General features: G+C 37.1%; 1 protein-coding gene and 1 long non-coding RNA gene across 2 annotated transcripts; both read left to right on the forward strand.

Moving 5' to 3' along the window:
* Positions 1 to 819: 819 nt before the first annotated feature.
* On the forward strand, positions 820 to 2,699 carry LOC139885197 (uncharacterized). Its single transcript, XM_071869140.1, has 5 exons — positions 820 to 1,042; positions 1,340 to 1,513; positions 1,600 to 1,671; positions 1,841 to 1,944; positions 2,034 to 2,699. Exons 2-5 carry the CDS (start codon positions 1,403 to 1,405, stop codon positions 2,080 to 2,082), a joined length of 336 nt encoding a protein of 111 aa, XP_071725241.1. The 5' UTR covers positions 820 to 1,042; positions 1,340 to 1,402; the 3' UTR covers positions 2,083 to 2,699.
* Positions 2,700 to 2,844: 145 nt separating this feature from the next.
* Positions 2,845 to 3,760, forward strand: LOC139885208 (uncharacterized). Its single transcript, XR_011771954.1, has 3 exons — positions 2,845 to 2,911; positions 2,997 to 3,133; positions 3,403 to 3,760. It is a non-coding gene; the product is annotated as an uncharacterized lncRNA (long non-coding RNA).
* Positions 3,761 to 20,740: the final 16,980 nt, after the last annotated feature.

Genomic DNA, 20,740 nt, shown 5'->3' on the forward strand with positions numbered 1-20,740 from the left:
GATCTTGATGCCGGAAAAAAAAAATTCAAAAAAATGAAAAAAAAAAAATTTGTGCTTCCCCCCGATTGGTTACTTCCCCATTGATCCTGCCCCTATATATATATATATATATATATATATATATATATATATATATATATATATATATATTAAAAAAGAGTCATTATTAACTAATAATTCATTTGTGAAACCACTTTAATCACCATTAGATCAAAAAATTACTTCACAATACCTCTTAATCCAATAATTATTATTTATCATCTAAACTTATTAGCTAATAAATCAAGTTAGAATAAACACTCTCTAAAATACCCTTAAATAATACGGATTAAACGCACAAAGGGGCGTCCCTTCTATTTGTTACGAAAGGGGGTTGAGACAAAAAAAAAAAAAACGCTTGCAATTGTACTGTGTGCTAGGGTTTGAAATCGAAGCACCTCGCAACGTGGTAAGTTTGTTAATCAAAATACGGTTTGAACAAGGGCCCATCTATTGCAGTTTGTTAATCAAAATACGAACCTACATTAACATATGTTTGTTTTGCCTCATTAGGTTACTGAAGGCATGAGTGTGTATGAAGAATGGAGTCCTATTTGTTTATAGTTAAATCCTATATATTATTTGTTACATAATCAGGTACTAGGAATTACAAGGGCCCATTTGATTAACATCTCGCAACGTGCTAGGGTTCGTATTTAGTTGAGTATTATGATTCATGTTTATTCCTAAACGTGGTAATTTTGACTATGATTTAGAATTTATGTTTACTAAATCATTGTTATGTGATGTGATATACATCAGGGGATCAAGTCGATAAAGTATGACTAACAATCCTATTCTTAAATAAATATCATGTGTACAATTATCATAACCTTATTTTTATGATGAATATATCTAATATTTATTTGGTTTGTGTTTAGAAATGTAAACAAAAGCAGAATTGTGGCAACTACTATGAATTTTATGCACAGCTGATTCGCTGCGCCTTGATTCTTCTTCTGCTGATGATGTCGAAAAGTTTGCCATCAATGAACTGTTTGCGGTAAGTCTAGACTCAAGGCTATTTTCTTTTCTTCTTGGTTTCTGTATCTGTTTGAATACACATTGTTGTTTTCTATGGTTATTTTCTAAACTTTAAAAAAAAAATCAGGGGCCAATTGTTGTTGTTATTAGTGATTATATCTTCAGTACAGTTCATTTGATGTGATAATTTATTAAAATAGTATAATATAATTTGAAACAGTGTGCTATATAACCGTGAATAATTATGTTGACTTTTTTTCTACTTAAGTTGGTTAAAAATTTGACGTCTAATTATAAAAGTGCACGTTTTATGTAGGTTGCTGTCGAAGGAAGTAAAAAATGTTCGTTGTTTTTGTTTGTGAAAGATATAGAGAAATCGATGTTGGGAAACCCGGAAGTCTATGCTTCATTCAAGAGTAAGCTTGAGAGTTTACCTGGGAATGTCGTTGGCATCGCTTCAAACACTGAAATGGATAGTCGTAAGGAGAAAGTAAGTGGTAACATGCGCGCACACACACATTCATCATTATATGTCTATTTGATATTTAATAGTTTTAAGTTGCACATGATTTGCAGTCTCATCCTGGAGGATTGTTGCTTACAAAGTTTGGTAGCAATCATACAACTTTACTCGACTTGGCTTTCCCGGTATGCAATGAATAATTTTGATCAGTTTTGAAACGCATATTACACACTCATATGCATATATTTCACGTGGTTACTTATGGATGTTTTTGATGCTACATAGTTTTAAAGGATGTTTGCATTGTAATTATTTACATCAAATTGTTAAAACAACCTTTTGAAATTTATTCAGGATAATAGTTTTGGAAGAATGCATGGTAAGAGCAAAGAAGCCCCTAAAACGATGAAGCAAATTAGTCGTCTTTTCCCAAACAAAGTGACTATACAGATGCCCAAGTAAGTGAAAATTACTTTTTATATTTATGTGGTGTTTCATAAGTGCTTATGGAGCTTTTTTAATTTTATCTTTTTTGAAATCATGGTAGGATGAGTTGCTACTTTCAGACTGGAAGCAACAGCTGGACCGTGATATAGAGAAAATGAAATCACAATCAAATATTGTTAGCATCCGTGCGGTGAGTGTTGCCATGTCTTTCTTTTGTTTTCTGCAGTTTCATGATGTTAATCTATTTTCTGTAAAGTTATACGTTGTAAAATAGCTGGGTTGGTCATGGCCAAAGTGAGTTTTTCTTAGCGGTTGAAATAGGTCTGGTCAGGAACAGGAAGAATAAGTATATCGAAGTTACTTGATTTTTATTTCTTGATTTTACCTATGTATTCGACATTACTCCGAGGACCCGTTCATAAATAAGTATATCAATGTTGCCATTTCTAATGATTCTGATTACGCGATTTCAGGTTCTGAAACGTGTGGGTCTTGATTGCCCCAACCTTGATGCACTGTTCCACCATAAGAACTAATTATCGCTTCTACAAGTCGCAATTATTAGATATTAAAAAGAAAAATATAAATAATCTAGATGCATTTTAAGTGCTTTCTGCTTATCGTTTCATAATGTGGATTGTAGTCTCGAGTATGGGATCGATATACTGCAAGGTACTCAAAATGAAAATAAAAGTTCTAAGAAGACCCTCAAGTTGAAGTTGATGTTTGAATCTTTTGATCGTTAATTAATTATTTTTATAATTTTAACAGGTCCTAATCTTAATCTCTGATGTTTAGGATGTGGTTACAGAAAACGAGTTTGAGAAAAGACTCCTTGCTGAAGTTATTCCCCCTAACGAGCTCGGTGTTACTTTCGAGGATATTGGTGCTTTAGAATCTGTTAAAGAAACTATAAAAAAACTGGTTATGCTACCTCTTCAGCGCCCTGAACTGTTTTGCAAAGGGCAGTTAACAAAGGTAGGAGCACAAGTATAACTATAATTTTATAATAATGTTTCACGTTATTAAATAGATTACGTTTTTCATTAATCGGACAAAAAAGGTGATCACTTTAAGCCTTGTAAAGGAATTCTGCTCTTTGGACTCCCTGATACCGGTAAAACAATGCTTGCAAAAGCTGTTGCAACTGAGGCAGGTGCAAATTTTATCAACATATCAATGTCAAGCATCACTTCAAAGGTACCATTCATTTTAGATATTGTGATCATTTGTTTCAATAACATAACCTGTAAAGGACTCGAAACCATCAATGTATTGTTCAAGTGGAAATTGACCGGTGCAGGTTGACCCACTTATGTAGTCCTTATAATTTATTGAAGAATAGTTTTCCACGTTAGTTGTGATCACAGATACATTTATAAATTGCTTCTCGGGATAATGAGTTTCGAGGTTTTATGCATTCAAAGTAGACGTTAGGCGACTTTTAAAGATTGGGCTGTTGTTCACAGGTAGTAGTATGCTTTATTGAAATCTCTTTTGAATTGGAGTTGTTTCAACCTCAAAATTGTTGCCTGTAATTGAAGCTTAAATACTAATGGTGGTGTCAAAACGGGTTGGTTGGATATGAGTTTTGATTCAATTATCTTGATTTGATTTGATGCTGATAGCAACGTCATTTTTAAGTCAAATTAGTGATCCACTCGTTGCTGCATCATCTCCTTGTGACACAATGACAATCAATCTTCAGGTAAAATAACAACTTTAAGTTTTATCATCATTTTTTTAATGATCTCTGATTTTGTTATTTGTGTTCTTGAAAATGTGATGAGGTGCTGTGTAATTTTTGTTTAGTTTCATCAATTTTGTTTTAGCTTTAGCTAAATAAATAATTAAATAATTACAGTAGTATAATCTTTTTCTCTCTCAAAAGGTCAAATAATAGTTTTATTATATTATCAACTTATTGAGCTCTTTCTTGTCTATGTTCTTGAAATTGTGATGAGGTGTAATGTAAATTTTGGTTTAGTTTCATCAATTTTGTTTTAGTTTTAGATAATCAGTTGCTCAAAAGGTAGCTAATTTACTTAGTTTTTATTACATCCAGGAAATGAGACAAGTTATGAGCAAATTGAAATATTTTTTTAACACAAACATGCTAATTTGTGTCTAGATACCAACTTCCTCATCCAGTGAAAGTAGTTCTTCGACTCCATCCTCAATCTCGATGAAAAGGAAAAGCGAATCACAAGTAGATCTTGATATCACAAGTAGATCTTGATACATGATACAAAATTAAGGGCTTAAATCAAATCTAGCATCCCTATTCAATAGACCACATAGGGTGTATTCAGGTCGTCGACCAAATCAGAACCAGTGGAAACTCACAAGAAGGCCAAAAACAACGGAGATCTATCGACATTATAAACCTCAAATGAGAAACCACTGCATTTATAATTATGTGACCAAAACAATTTTACTATAATCCCTTGTAAATTCACTGCTGAAGGTTGTTTTTTCATTTACAGTGACAACTTCGTCCAACTAATGCTATGGAATGACCACGCAATGGTTTCAATATGGACACTTACAACTTACTCCGAAATCCGGTCATCATTACGGCAAGCTCATGCTAGGTATGTGAAAACAATGGTAAAGAAATTTAACCTCGAGTACTAATATAATGATGCATGTTTTAAACAGATTGTACAACAATGGCGGAAATACATTATAGGTTACTTATGACTTATTTAAATAATTGACCCATACTATGACTTTACCAGAGTGACTCGGTAACGAAAAAACATTACCAATTTGACTAGCTAGTGCCTTTAGCATCCATCTTTTTATTGCATTATAAGATAAATTCCAGAATATGTTGATATACACATAGGTTTAGGTTTAGGGTTTACAATTTAGGGGTTAGGATTTAAAGTTTAGGGTTTAGTGTGTAGAGTTTAGGATTAGGTTGTATGGTTTGGGTTTAGGGTTTATGGTTTAGTGTTTAGGGTTTAGGATTAGGTTGTAGGGTTTGGGTTTAGCTTTTATGGTTTAGTGTGAAGAGTTTAGGTTTAGGTTTAGCTTTATGTTTAGGTTTAAGTTTTGCTTTATTTGTAGGTTTAGGTTTAGGGTTCAGAGTTTAGTGTTTAGGGTTTTGGGTTTAAAGTTTATGGTTTATGTTAGAGTTTAGGGTTAGCTTTTAGGGTTTAGGTTAGGGTTTAGATTTTAGGGCTTAGGATTTAGGGTTATGGTTTAGATTTAGTTTTTAAAACAGAGGATTTAGAAGAGTTTAGGGTTTAAGGTGTAGGGTTTAGAGTTTAGGCTTTGGGTTTAGATTTAGGGTTTAGGGTTTTCACCCCGGCTAATCGGCGGCAGATCATGGGAGGCAGATCGGTTTATCGCCGAGAATAGGATGGTTGGTATTACAAGGTACGTAACGGTAACAATCTCTCAATTCCTAATCCTTATGAATCAAAATTGAAAAAAACCTACCACAACTTTTTACATAACGAACCTTCCTGATCGGATGGATCGTAAAGGATTGATTACTTATCCAATCTTATTTCATTCTTATGTTAATTTGTAAGGAATTGAAGAACATTCAATCAGTTTTTTTCCAGTGGAACTATTGCTATTACTTTAATCAAACACGTATCCTTTTGACTATTCATTTTTTTAATCTTTGTGTTATTTTAATGTATCATTTCGTTGTAGGTTATTGTGGGTGTGTATCTGAATTGCAACTACGGTTGGTAAGTTTTTTTTATGTTCTTTTAGCTTTTTGAATATTAATTATTCTGCTTGAATTCGCTATCTGTTTTGTGTGACAAGTGTTCATGCTATGTGAAGTTTGTTAATTTGATTATATGTGTTACGTGCGTTATATGTTGCTATTGTTGTTGGTCATTGGCATTCTTGACTGATTAATGTTACTATACTATAGAATTCAGATTCAAACTAAATGTTTATCTAATTCCCTATTTAATAGATAGATGGATCAATTAGCCATTCTTTTCTTTTTGCTCTACACTATTAAAAGTTGTCTCAATACGAAATGAAAAATAGAAAGGTATTAACATAGGTATTGTAGAAAGCATATTGTATATTCAAACTAAAAGATTGACATTTTTCAATTGACCAGTACATTCTACATAGAATGCATGGTAGGTTATTTGACTTATTAGGTTCTCATCGTTTAAACAGCTAGATTCTTTACTTTAGCTTATGGTCATTTTTTTAATATATACTCCGTATCATTTTCTTTACTTAGTTTATAGTACTAATGTCAAACACACTGTTTTTGTATATTAACAAAGTGTTGAAGTTCAATGCTCTTGCATCTAATTTTTCTTATATCATTTTTGAGGTATGTAAAGTGTACTGTACTATTAAGTTTGAGTTATTGTTCTTGCGAACTCATTTGTATTTGAGTTTAATTTTTTTATAAGATTTATTTGATGTTTATTTGTTATTTTGTAGCTTATTATGATGGTATTTTTATATCGTACCAAAGATCCATGGATTAAAAAAGGATTAGAATGGTACTGTAGGATATAAAGAAGAGAGTTATGATTCGAGTAACTCGGAAGAAATTGTTGATAAGGGTTATAGAACACTTTGTATGTATTTTGATGATAAGGGTTATAAAGTAACATTATGTTGTTAATTTTGATTTTGTGGTGACCCGGAAAAATTTCGACTTATTTTGAACCAAATTCTCGATATGATTTAATGTTTCCGACACGACTTATTTTTTCAACGTTTATTTATTAATAATGTTTATTATTAATACGTGTGATTTAACGAATGTATGTTATTACATTTACATGTTGCCATGATTGCCCGTACTTGACTTTAATTGCTCGAAACGTCTTTGTGACACACGAAACTTTTACGAATAATATTTTCAAGTATTATTTACGTTCATGATTAAGTTTTATTAATCATTTTAATTAACTATGGTGATTAGTTAGTTACTTGAGCTTTAATTGGATTTATTTGTTAATTAATACATACTTGGGCTTTATGATTGAACATGGGCTTATAAGCCCACCCTACACCCTTAAGTGGACTAGTTAGCCCATCACCACATGTAAGTAGTCCATTTAATGACTAACTAGTTAGTTTATTTCATTAAGAATCTTGTTACTAGCTAGTTACTTGTTATCCCCATGCATGCAACCATCTAATAACCAACTTTAAAGAGCTTTACATGCTAGTGACCAACAAACTTCTCCCTCCCCTCTTTTTTCTGCTGCTGGCCGAAGGTTTAGGCCTTTGGGGAGTGGGTTTTTACTTTCAAATTTTGAAAACTTATGTGCTTGTACTCTTGTAAACTTCATACACTTCACACACACTTTTACTTGCTTTCATTTTTACTCTCTTTTCTCTCAAGGTTTCTTTCTTTCTTGTAAGTAAATGGAACTTCTTTTCTCTTCTTCTTTTCTTACAAAAATCGAATTACACACCCTTAATCATCATCATTGTTTGTTGTTGTTTACTTGTTCTTGCTTAATGTTTAAATACATGTAGTTACTAGTTGTTATTGTTATTTACTTGTGATCTTCTAAGAAGAAAACTTGTTAGTTTGATTCTTCATCTATCTTGTTATAACAAGAACATACAAGACATAAACTCTCTAGTTTATGATCTCCACTTAATACTTGTTTAAAGAAAGGAAGTTCATGTGTTGTAACTCATACTTGAAGTTCATGAAGCAAACTTTAAAGTTTACTTTCTTAAAGATCAAACTTTGGTTTGAATCTTTAAAGTATGAACAACCATGAACCTTTTACTTGTTTACTTAGTTATTTCTTTGTATTATGTACTTTAATTTCATGTTTGTTGGTTGTTATTGGTCAAATGTTACTAGTTAACTTTGATCTCATTAATCTTGAACTAAAGTTAACTTTAAAAAGTTCAAGAACATGTAAGTAAACTTTCTATTATTATAACTTGGTACACTTATGTTAGATCTAGACTTTTGAGTCTTGGATCTTCAAGATCAAACTAAGAACTATGTTCTACAACTTAAGATCTTGATTTCATAAGTTCACTTTCAAGTTTGTAACTTATTATTAGTTTTAAAGTTCATGTATGTGTTAGATCTAAGACTTTGATGTAACTTTGGTTCATCAAACTTCATACAACTCTTAAGTGAGTTGTGCTTCATGTCTTAGACTTGCACTTGGGTTATGATGGTCAAACCTTGGTGAAAATGATGCAAACACATCAACGAGTTGTACACTTGAAGCTACATGCATCAAGGATGAGAACCGTGATAAGCATCGAACACCAAGAACCACCGGAACCTACTGACCTGTCTGTTTTCTGTATTCTGGGTCTGATCAGTAAGACCTGGGCTGTTGTGATTATGATTTTCAAATAGCTCCGTTCGAGTAGATAACTTTTCATATAGGACTCGTCTTAATTCGAGTTACGGTTTAGGATTTATGGCCCTCCAATCGTCACTATGTCCTTTAACGTTGTGCAGAAATTTCTGACCTACTCGCACTTAGACCGTCGCCACGGTCAAACGAAGACGAGTTTGCTTCTGTAAATTTTACCACACTTAAAGGACTCATATACTGAGCCATGGCCACTGGTCTCACCTTAATTCAGTAAGGGTAGAGGCCGTGGTGACTGATCGAAGTCAGCCTTTGTTTTAAACTACTTTCATAAACGAAACTTACTTTACGCCTTTTGTTTGATGATGAGTGATGATGACCCTTAAGACATTTACATACTTTTAAACCTATTCGGACGATTTACTGACTTAGTACTATTTGACTTAGGTTGAGGACCCGTTTGGACATGTAACATCTCGTTCCTCCCGAATGTGACTTAAGGATACTTATTTATCCTTGTGTACGCTTAATTTCATATCTATACTCGATATTGTAGAGTTTTGGTGTTTAAAAATTTAAGTTGTGTGGTTACTGGCAAGTTGTCGCGTCTGGAGCAGGTGTATCGCGACCCAGTACGTCGCGGAACGCGACAAGTCGCATCAAAACGCGACGTGTCAAAATCCTGGATTCTGTCAAGGTTATCGCGTTTGAGTGTCGCGAAACGCGACAAGGTGTCGCGAAACGCGACAGAGGTCGCTATTTTACTTTTTTGTCCATTTTAAATGGAATCTTTTGAGGGCATTGATGTCTTTTCACATAGGGCCAGTTTTGGGGGAGTAAATGCTGATCCAACCTTATCTCTTTCTCATTTAATTCATTTCCAATTAAATAAAAACAAAGTTAGAGAGAGAGTGATACTGTAAGAGTGAGAAAGCTTGTTTTAGTGAAGAGGAAGGTTGAATCTTGCCCGAACCCAAGTGTTAAAGTTGTTCCTTGCATCTCTAGCTACACTTTGGTAGTCTTGGTAAGTCATAACTCTATGATTTGCGTTTTAATTGGTTTATGGTTAGGGTTTTGGCCACTAGAGACTTGTATGACCCATCTGGGGTTAAAATGGGTGAACTTGGGTCATGTGATGAAAGGAAAACCCTAAATAGATGTAATCTAGGGTTTGGTCTTGTTTAATGAGAATTTTAAGTGTAAATTGTGTTGTTGAGCATCAAGACACTTGTTTAAAGTTGAAAGAGATGTTAAATGGGTCATGTTTGACTAAGTTTGAATGTGTAAATGTTAAAATGGGTCAAAAGAGTAATGTTGACCTAGTTTGGGTGAATTGGGTATGAAATTACCCTAAGTTACGTTAGTTGAGGTTAGCAGACTTTAATTCACTAGCTTTAGTGATTAAAGTTGAGTCTTGGCCAATTATGGACGGTTTTGTGGTAGTTGGGTCATTTAATGCAAATTGGGTCATTAAATGCTCAAGTATGTGTAATGTGGTTAATTCCACTAGTTGGTGTATTGAATGTGTACTTAATGAATTAGGTACATTGCCTTGAAGTTCGGACGTGCATAATCATCATCCTTGTGTCAAGGTGAGTGGAATAAGTATACATGTACGTATATGATGTGTTTACTTGTAGAAATGGATATGTGTTGTCCAAGTTAGTGATATATGCGTTGTACGCTAACGGTTTTAAGAACGGATATATGTTGTCCAATTTAGTGTTATATGTGTTGTACACTAATGATTTATGAATGGATATGTGTTGTCCGATTTAGTGTTATATGTGTTGTACACTAACGATTTTATAAACGGATATGTGTTGTCCAAGGGTTAGTGATATATGTGTTGTGCACTAACGGTTGTTATGAACACCAATGGGAAATTAGAGTACCATTCCTTTTACGATGGTTAACCATGGTTGTATGAATTGTGCATTAGCATACTTAAATATGAACTATATGCTTTTGTTATTGCTAGCTCAATGTGAATTGCGGTTATTGGTATATGCATAATGTTTTGCATGGTTGTCGAATTGCTAGCTTGTGTACGGTATTGTGTAAGTGTTTGCAAGTAGATATATTATATATGTGTATGTATAATTATTGCATTCACTAAGCATTAGCTTACCCCTCTCGTTGTTTATCTTTTTAGATGCAGGTGTGGATAAAGGCAAATGGGTTATCGGGCATTAGGTGTCCTTTGATGACGTTTTGTTGGAGCTTTTGGAAGTTGGCCTAGCGTTTTGAGTAGTTTAGTCCCAAACCATGCTCGATGTGTTGTTTGGTTTAAAACTATCATTTTTGTATTGGTCAAACTTGTACATCATTCATTAATGGCCTTTGTGCCTTTTGTAAACACTAAAACTTGTTGTATGTTCCAACGAACGTGTGGAATGGTTACATATTTAATTGGCGCGTAAATGTGTATTATTTAAAAAAAAAAAAATTTATCGTATGGAATACGGGTTGGGTTGTTTCAAGTGGTATCAGAGCATGGTCTAAGGGATTTAGGCGACTTGAGATAGGTGCCTAGACTTAGACTTTATTGTGCATGCGCTTTTATGCGGGACTTGTAGGACTTTGGGTCTAATCGGGAATGGTTAGTACTTTGGTTTATGTGAATTAACCTCGTGCTAATTGATATGTGTTGTGTTTAGCAATCATCAAGCGAGATGGACGTTGTACTAACAAGTTAATGCGACGTGTTCGCGTAACAATGATTAGCTACCATTGTTACGGATGCAAATCGTGTCAAACAAGTAATGTACGACGATTGTTGAGTAAGATGGAGTAGTGTGGGGTATACGTATATGCATACGTGTTATGTCCTTTTGTTCCGTTCGTTGTTTAATTTTTTCCGTTTTATAGAATGAAGATGAGAAACGGACACGACACCGAAAATGGGGGTACGAGTGAGGACGTTGAGTTCACGGCCAAAGTTGAGGCCATCTTTAAACGTCAAAAGGTGGAGTTCCTCGAGGATGTTAAGAAAATGTTTCTAGATACGATTGACGAGCAATTAGTCAATGTAGTCAAGGAGCAAGTGAAGGCCGTTCATCAAGAGGATAATGTGGGGAGACGGGACTTCTTTTATAAGAATTTTAAGGATTCTCAACCTCCCACCTTTGAAGGTGAACGAGACCCTCTCAAGAGTGCCCGATGGATCTCCGATATGGAGGGGGCTTTCCGTATTTGTGAATGTCCTCTTGATAAGAACACAAGGTATGGTTGTAGCATGTTAAGGGGTGACGCTAAGCTATGGTGGGATGTGAAAATCCAAGTTTATGGTGAAGAACAATGCATGGATTTTACTTGGGATGAATTCAAGGTAGAGTTTTTCGATGAATACCGAACTCCGGCCGATCTTACTAGGCTTAAGGACGAGTTACGTTCCTTGAGGCAAGGGTCGATGGATTTGAACACTCTCAAATCCGTGTTTTTGTCCAAGACCCAATTTTTCCCGGAGTATGTCGGGAACGATAAGATGTTGAAGGAAGATTTTTATAGATCTTGAATGATAATTATCAAGAGAAAATTAGTGTGAACGTGGTGAAGAGCTTTGATGAATTGTTCAATATGGCGAAGGGTTTTGAAGCGCTTGTGTTGAGAAAGAGTGGTTTTACTTTTGGAAAGAGGAAGTTCGAGAATTCGAGTCAATCGAGCTTTTCCAACAAAAAGAACAAGAAGGGCTTCGAAAGTGTTAACAGTGTGAAGAAAGGTGGCTCCGGTGGTCATGTACCCACTTGCTATACTTGTGGGCAAAAAGGTCACATCTCTCGTGATTGCCCCAACTCGCCTTCCACACCCAAATTTACTTGTTTCAATTGTGGTAAAGAAGGGCACAAAAGGCCCGAGTGTCCCGAGTTGCGCAATGATAATGTTAAGCGGTTAGAGAAGGCGGCGGGTACGGCGAGGGGTTGCAACTATTTGATGACCAATGATGAAGCCAAACAATCGAACGAAGTTGTCTCAGGTACTTTCATTGTCAATTCTAATCCGGCAAGGATTCTTTTTGATAGCGGTGCTAATTTGTCTTTCGTGTCGCCTCGATTTGTATCTAAGCTTAACAAACCGCTAGCTAAATTAAGTCGTCCGGTAGAAGTCGAAATAGCGGACGGCAAGACGGTGCTAGTGGTTGATGTGTGTAAAAATTGTGATGTTGTGTTTGGTGTCGAAAACTTTAAAATTGATCTCATCCCTATGACTTTGGGCGATTTGATATCGTTGTTGGTATGGATTGGCTCGATCGAAATAGAGCCGATATCGCATGCCATGAAAAATCTATTCGAGTGAAGACCCCAAGTGGGGAAGAGTTAATTATTCACGGTGATAAGCGTAGGAGACTTGTGCTGATATGCACTTTTGCACGGGCACGTCGTTCTCTTGTTAGTGGTGGCATGGCTTTTCCTGCCCATGTTGTTGATACTCGTGAAGAGCCACCACCTATACGTGAAATTCCGGTGGTTAGTGAGTTCGAAGATGTTTTTCCGGATGAGTTACCGGGGGTTCCGGAGGAAAGACAAGTAGAATTTCGCATTGAGTTGGTTCCGGGAGCTACTCCCATTGCTAAAACTCCTTATCGTTTAGCGCCGACGGAAATGCAAGAATTGTTAAATCAAACCCAAGAGTTACTTGAGAAGGGTTTCATTCGACCGAGCTCCTCGCCATGGGGTGCTCCGGTCTTGTTTGTGAAAAAGAAAGATGGAAGTATGCGGATGTGCATCGATTATCGGGAGTTGAACAAAGTGACGATCAAAAATCGCTATCCATTACCTAGGATTGACGATTTGTTTGACCAACTCCAAGGTGCAACGTATTTTTCTAAGATTGACTTACGGTCCGGCTATCATCAAGTGCGGGTCCGTGAGGAAGACATAGAGAAAACGGCTTTTCGAACGCGTTACGGGCATTTTGAATTTGTAGTTATGCCTTTTGGTCTTACGAATGCACCGGCGGCATTCATGGATCTTATGAACCGAGTGTGCCAACCTATGTTGGACAAGTCGGTAATTGTGTTCATCGACGACATACTCGTTTATTCTAAGAGTATGAAGGAACATGAGCACCATTTGCGTGAAGTGTTGAAGACATTGCGGAAGGAGAAGTTGTATGCAAAATTCTCCAAATGTGAATTTTGGCTAAGGGAAGTCCAATTCCTTGGCCATATTGTGAATCAAAAAGGAATTCAAGTAGACCCGGGGAAGATAGAAACGGTGAAGAGTTGGGGACAACCGACTACGCCTACGGAAATCCGAAGCTTTCTCGGATTGGCCGGTTATTATCGTCGGTTCATCCAAGACTTTTCTAAGATTGCTTCTCCTTTGACTAAATTGACGAGGAAGAACGTAAGATTCAATTGGGAGAACGAGCAAGAAATCGCTTTTTCAATTGTTAAAAGAGAAATTGTGTCAAGCTCCGGTGTTAGTGTTGCCGGAAGGGGTAGAAGACATGACGGTTTATTGTGATGCTTCTTTAAATGGGCTCGGGTGTGTTTTGATGCAAAGAGGTAAAGTCATCGCTTACGCCTCTCGACAATTAAAGGAACACGAAAAGAGATACCCGACTCACGATCTTGAATTGGCGGCGGTGGTTCATGCGTTGAAAATTTGGCGCCACTACTTGTATAGTGTCAAGTGTACGATTTATTCGGACCATAAGAGTTTGAAACATCTCTTTACTCAACGAGATTTGAATTATCGTCAACGTAGGTGGATGGATGTGGTAAAGGATTATGATTGTGAGATACTTTATCATCCGGGAAAGGCGAACGTGGTCGTGGATGCGTTGAGTCGAAAGAGTCAACATCCGGCGATACGAGTAGGATCGTTACGCATGATTATTACTAACGATTTCCTTGTAAAGCTTGGTGAGATTCAAATAGAAGCGTATGTTCACAACAAGCATGAAGAGCGGATTGTGGGGCAAACGGAGTTCATTACTATGGGCTCGCGTGGTTTGTTGTCGTTTCAAGGAAGAGTGTGGGTACCTAAGATGGGTGGTAACCGACATGTGCTACTTGATGAAGCACATAAGTCAAGGTACTCCATTCATCCGGGTGCAACAAAGATGTACTATGATTTGAAGAAAGATTATTGGTGGCCCGGTATGAAACGTGATGTGGTTAAGTATGTTGAACAATGCGTCACGTGTTTGCAAGTTAAAGCCGAACACCAAAAGTCGTACGATAAGTTACAACCCTTGGAAGTCCCGAAATGGAAATGGGAGCACATTACCGTGGACTTTATCACTAAGTTACCGAAGACGGCGAGAACCCAATATGATACGATTTGGGTGATAGTTGATCGTTTGACGAAAAGTGCTTTGTTTCTTCCCATTCGGGAAACGATATCATCGGAGACTTTATCCAAGTTGTTTATCAAGGAGGTGATATCGAGACATGGGGTTCCTATATCTATTGTTTCGGATCGGGATACTCGTTTTACGTCCCGCTTTTGGAACAAGTTTCATGAAGATATGGGTACTCAATTGAAATTGAGCACGGCGTATCATCCTCAAACGGACAGTCAAACCGAGCGTACGAACCAAACGTTAGAGGATATGTTAAGGGCGTGTATTATTGATTTTGGTGGAAGTTGGGATGAGCACTTACCCTTGGTGGAATTCTCATACAACAATAGTTACCACACTAGTATTGGAATGCCACCTTATGAGATGCTCTATGGGCGTATGTGTCGAACTCCCATTTGTTGGGGAGAAGTGGGTCAACGAGAAATCGGAAGCTCCGATTTGGTTTTGGAGACAAATAGTAAAATTGAGATGATTCGGGCTCGACTTAAAGCGGCGCAAGATCGACAAAAGTCTTATGCCGATAAAGGTAGGAGAATGTTTGAGTTTCAAGAAGGTGACATGGTGATGCTTAAGGTTTCTCCATGGAAGGGTGTTATCCGGTTTCGGAAACGAGGAAAGTTAGCTCCTCGGTTTATTGGTCCTTTCAAGGTTTTGGCACGTGTTGGTGAGGTTTCTTATCGACTAGAGTTGCCCGAAGAACTTGCGGGAATTCATAATACGTTTCATGTTTCCCATCTTCGTAAGTGTCTTGCGGATGACTCGACTTGGGTGCCATTGGATGAAATTGCGCTGAATAACAAGTTAGAGTATGCGGAAGAGCCGATTGCAATCCTTGATGAAAAGGTTAAGATGTTGCGAAACAAGGAGGTTAGAACCTTCAAAGTGCAATGGCGACATCGAAAGGGTTCCGAGTTTACATGAGAAACCGAAGAGTTTGCTTTGGTTTATCTTCCGGCTTGTCATGCGGCTTGGATCGCGAGGACGCGCTCCGATTCAAGTGGGGGAGAGTTGTAACATCCCGTTCCTCCCGAATGTGACTTAAGGTACTTATTTATCCTTGTGTACGCTTAATTTCATATCTATACTCGATATTGTAGAGTTTTGGTGTTTAAAAATTTAAGTTGTGTGGTTACTGGCAAGTTGTCGCGTCTGGAGCAGGTGTATCGCGACCCAGTACGTCGCAGAACGCGACAAGTCGCATCAAAACGCGACGTGTCAAAATCCTGAATTCTGTCAAGGTTATCGCGTTTGAAACTTGTTTATCGCGTTTGAGTGTCGCGAAACGCGACAGAGGTCGTTGTTTTACTTTTTTGTCCATTTTAAATGGAATCTTTTGAGGGCATTGATGTCTTTTCACATAGGGCCAGTTTTGGGGGAGTAAATGCTGATCCAACCTTATCTCTTTCTCATTTAATTCATTTCCAATTAAATAAAAACAAAGTTAGAGAGAGAGTGATACTGTAAGAGTGAGAAAGCTTGTTTTAGTGAAGAGGAAGGTTGAATCTTGCCCGAACCCAAGTGTTAAAGTTGTTCCTTGCATCTCTAGCTACACTTTGGTAGTCTTGGTAAGTCATAACTCTATGATTTGCGTTTTAATTGGTTTATGGTTAGGTTTTGGCCACTAGAGACTTGTATGACCCATTTGGGGTTAAAATGGGTGAACTTGGGTCATGTGATGAAAGGAAAACCCTAAATAGATGTAATCTAGGGTTTGGTCTTGTTTAATGAGAATTTTAAGTGTAAATTGTGTTGTTGAGCATCAAGACACTTGTTTAAAGTTGAAAGAGATGTTAAATGGGTCATGTTTGACTAAGTTTGAATGTGTAAATGTTAAAATGGGTCAAAAGAGTAATGTTGACCTAGTTTGGGTGAATTGGGTATGAAATTACCCTAAGTTACGTTAGTTGAGGTTAGCAGACTTTAATTCACTAGCTTTAGTGATTAAAGTTGAGTCTTGGCCAATTATGGACGGTTTTGTGGTAGTTGGGTCATTTAATGCAAATTGGGTCATTAAATGCTCAAGTATGTGTAATGTGGTTAATTCCACTAGTTGGTGTATTGAATGTGTACTTAATGAATTAGGTACATTGCCTTGAAGTTCGGACGTGCATAATCATCATCCTTGTGTCAAGGTGAGTGGAATAAGTATACATGTACGTATATGATGTGTTTACTTGTAGAAATGGATATGTGTTGTCCAAGTTAGTGATATATGCGTTGTACGCTAACGGTTTTAAGAACGGATATATGTTGTCCAATTTAGTGTTATATGTGTTGTACACTAATGATTTATGAATGGATATGTGTTGTCCGATTTAGTGTTATATGTGTTGTACACTAACGATTTTATAAACGGATATGTGTTGTCCAAGGGTTAGTGATATATGTGTTGTGCACTAACGGTTGTTATGAACACCAATGGGAAATTAGAGTACCATTCCTTTTACGATGGTTAACCATGGTTGTATGAATTGTGCATTAGCATACTTAAATATGAACTATATGCTTTTGTTATTGCTAGCTCAATGTGAATTGCGGTTATTGGTATATGCATAATGTTTTGCATGGTTGTCGAATTGCTAGCTTGTGTACGGTATTGTGTAAGTGTTTGCAAGTAGATATATTATATATGTGTATGTATAATTATTGCATTCACTAAGCATTAGCTTACCCCTCTCGTTGTTTATCTTTTTAGATGCAGGTGTGGATAAAGGCAAATGGGTTATCGGGCATTAGGTGTCCTTTGATGACGTTTTGTTGGAGCTTTTGGAAGTTGGCCTAGCGTTTTGGGTAGTTTAGTCCCAAACCATGCTCGATGTGTTGTTTGGTTTAAAACTATCATTTTTGTATTGGTCAAACTTGTACCTCATTCATTAATGGCCTTTGTGCCTTTTGTAAACACTAAAACTTGTTGTATGTTCCAACGAACGTGTGGAATGGTTACATATTTAATTGGCGCGTAAATGTGTATTATTTAAAAAAAAAAAAATTTATCGTATGGAATACGGGTTGGGTTGTTTCAAGTGGTATCAGAGCATGGTCTAAGGGATTTAGGCGACTTGAGATAGGTGCCTAGACTTAGACTTTATTGTGCATGCGCTTTTATGCGGGACTTGTAGGACTTTGAGTCTAATCGGGAATGGTTAGTACTTTGGTTTATGTGAATTAGCCTCGTGCTAATTGATATGTGTTGTGTTTAGCAATCATCAAGCGAGATGGACGTTGTACTAACAAGTTAATGCGACGTGTTCGCGTAACAATGATTAGCTACCATTGTTACGGGTGCAAATCGTGTCAAACAATTAATGTACGACGATTGTTGAGTAAGATGGAGTAGTGTGGGGTATACGTATATGCATACGTGTTATGTCCTTTTGTTCCGTTCGTTGTTTAATTTTTTCCGTTTTATAGAATGAAGATGAGAAACGGACACGACACCGAAAATGGGGGTACGAGTGAGGACGTTGAGTTCACGGCCAAAGTTGAGGCCATCTTTAAACGTCAAAAGGCGGAGTTCCTCGAGGATGTTAAGAAAATGTTTCTAGATACGATTGACGAGCAATTAGTCAATGTAGTCAAGGAGCAAGTGAAGGCCGTTCATCAAGAGGATAATGTGGGGAGACGGGACTTCTTTTATAAGAATTTTAAGGATTCTCAACCTCCCACCTTTGAAGGTGAACGAGACCCTCTCAAGAGTGCTCGATGGATCTCCGATATGGAGGGGGCTTTCCGTACTTGTGAATGTCCTCTTGATAAGAAGACAAGGTATGGTTGTAGCATGTTAAGGGGTGACGCTAAGCTATGGTGGGATGCGAAAATCCAAGGTTATGGTGAAGAACAACGCATGGATTTTACTTGGGATGAATTCAAGGTAGAGTTTTTCGATGAATACCGAACTCCGGCCGATCTTACTAGGCTTAAGGACGAGTTACGTTCCTTGAGGCAAGGGTCGATGGATTTGAACACTCTCAAATCCGTGTTTTTGTCCAAGACCCAATTTTGCCCGGAGTATGTCGGGAACGATAAGATGTTGAAGGAAGATTTTTATAGGATCTTGAATGATAATTATCAAGAGAAAATTAGTGTGAACGTGGTGAAGAGCTTTGATGAATTGTTCAATATGGCGAAGGGTTTTGAAGCGCTTGTGTTGAGAAAGAGTGGTTTTACTTTTGGAAAGAGGAAGTTCGAGAATTCGAGTCAATCGAGCTTTTCCAACAAAAAGAACAAGAAGGGTTCCGAAAGTGTTAACAGTGTGAAGAAAGGTGGCTCCGGTGGTCATGTACCCACTTGCTATACTTGTGGGCAAAAAAGTCACATCTCTCGTGATTGCCCCAACTCGCCTTCCACACCCAAATTTACTTGTTACAATTGATGACAAACTCTACTTCGTGGAGGAACCTGTCGAGATTATGGATCGTGAGATCAAAACTTTGAAACGCAACAAGATTCCGATCGTCCGAGTGCGATGGAATGCCAAACGAGGACCTGAGTTTACTTGGGAGCGAGAGGATCAAATGATGCGGAAGTATCCTCACCTTTTCCCGACTCCTCCATCTACCTCAGCCTAAAATTTCGGGACGAAATTTTCTTTAACAGGTGGGTAATGTAACGACCCTGGATTTTTCCAACGTTTATTTATTAATAATGTTTATTATTAATACGTGTGATTTAACGAATGTATGTTATTACATTTACATGCTGCCATGATTGCCCGTACTTGACTTTAATTGCCCGAAACGTCTTTGTGACACACGAAACTTTTACGAATAATATTTTCAAGTATTATTTACGTTCATGATTAAGTTTTATTAATCATTTTAATTAACTATGGTGATTAGTTAGTTACTTGGGCTTTAATTGGATTTATTTGTTAATTAATACATACTTGGGCTTTATGATTGAACATGGGCTTATAAGCCCACCCTACACCCTTAAGTGGACTAGTTAGCCCAGCACCACATGTAAGTAGTCCATTTAATGCCTAACTAGTTAGTTTATTTCATTAAGAATCTTGTTACTAGCTAGTTACTTGTTATCCCCATGCATGCAACTGTAAGACCCGAATAATTGAAGTGTACACATGTGTATATAAGTGTATTGTGCGGTACTCGAATCGGGGTTTGGTTGTATATATTTAAAAAGGCAAAAGGAGCTGGACTGGGAGAGTTGCGCGCCGCGCCGCCTGGTGGCGCGCCGCGCCATCTGTCTGTGACAGATTCTCTCTTTCTTTTAAATTAGATATTTTGAGGGTATTTTGGTAAAATCACTTGGAGGCCGGATTTAATGCCTTAGATCAGTTTTGGGGAGTTCATTTACTCCTTCCACAACTACCAACACTTATCCAAATCAATTCTAGAGAGAGAGTGGCTTTTAGTGAGGGAAACCCCATTTTGGAGAAGAAGAAGAAGGTTTCTTGCTTAAGTCCAAGCATTAAAGTTGTTCGCCTTCCCTCTAGCTTCGTTGTGATAGTTGTGGTATGCTCTAATCTTAATTTCTTTGTTTAATTTGATTTAGGGCTAGGGTTTGGGGTGAAGATGAACATAAAACCCATTTTGTTAGTGTTTTGGGTGTTCTAGGGTAATTTGAGTCATGTAGACTCAATATTGGGTTAACTAGGGTTTGGAAGAGTTACTTGTTGTTAGAGAACCCTAATTAGCTAGTAAAATTGCTAGAACACCATGATTTATGTAAATGGGTGTAAATGGGTTAGTGGTTGACCCAAAATGGGTAGGTTGACTTTGAAAGTGTCAAATGGGTCAAAATGAACCTAAGCTAATTAATATGTGTGGTTGAAGCCTAAAACTAGTGTTAAAATGTGTAATGAACCTACTTTGGTTAATGATAGGGTTTTGTGATGAGTTAACCCGATTTTAGGGTTAAGGGTGCAAATGGGTCGGATTTGCACCATGGGTCAAATTAACACTAGGAGTGAGCTTTAGAGTGTTGACCAACTCGAGTTGTGATTTTGATATTGTGATAAATGTAATAGGTGCGTTACATTGAAGTGTTCAAGCTCGGTTATCTTTCACCAAGAGATTTTGAGGTGAGTGGAATAATTATGCATTCGTGTATATGGCGTGTTTATTTGTGGGTGTTATGGTATGAACCATCGAGCCGGTAGTACCATAGCATGTGTGTAAATTGATGTGAACCACGAACCGGTAGCATCGAGTGTGAACCACGAGCCGGT

Source organism: Rutidosis leptorrhynchoides, chromosome 1, assembly GCF_046630445.1.
Source record: "Rutidosis leptorrhynchoides isolate AG116_Rl617_1_P2 chromosome 1, CSIRO_AGI_Rlap_v1, whole genome shotgun sequence".
NCBI lineage: Eukaryota > Viridiplantae > Streptophyta > Magnoliopsida > Asterales > Asteraceae > Rutidosis > Rutidosis leptorrhynchoides.

Bases quoted from the DNA above. Each gene is read 5' to 3' on its own strand.
- LOC139885197 (XM_071869140.1), top strand. From the start codon at position 1,403: ATGTTGGGAAACCCGGAAGTCTATGCTTCATTCAAGAGTAAGCTTGAG. The intron at 1,514-1,599 runs GTAAGTGGTAAC...CATGATTTGCAG, and splicing joins TGGATAGTCGTAAGGAGAAA to TCTCATCCTGGAGGATTGTT. The intron at 1,672-1,840 runs GTATGCAATGAA...AAATTTATTCAG, and splicing joins TACTCGACTTGGCTTTCCCG to GATAATAGTTTTGGAAGAAT.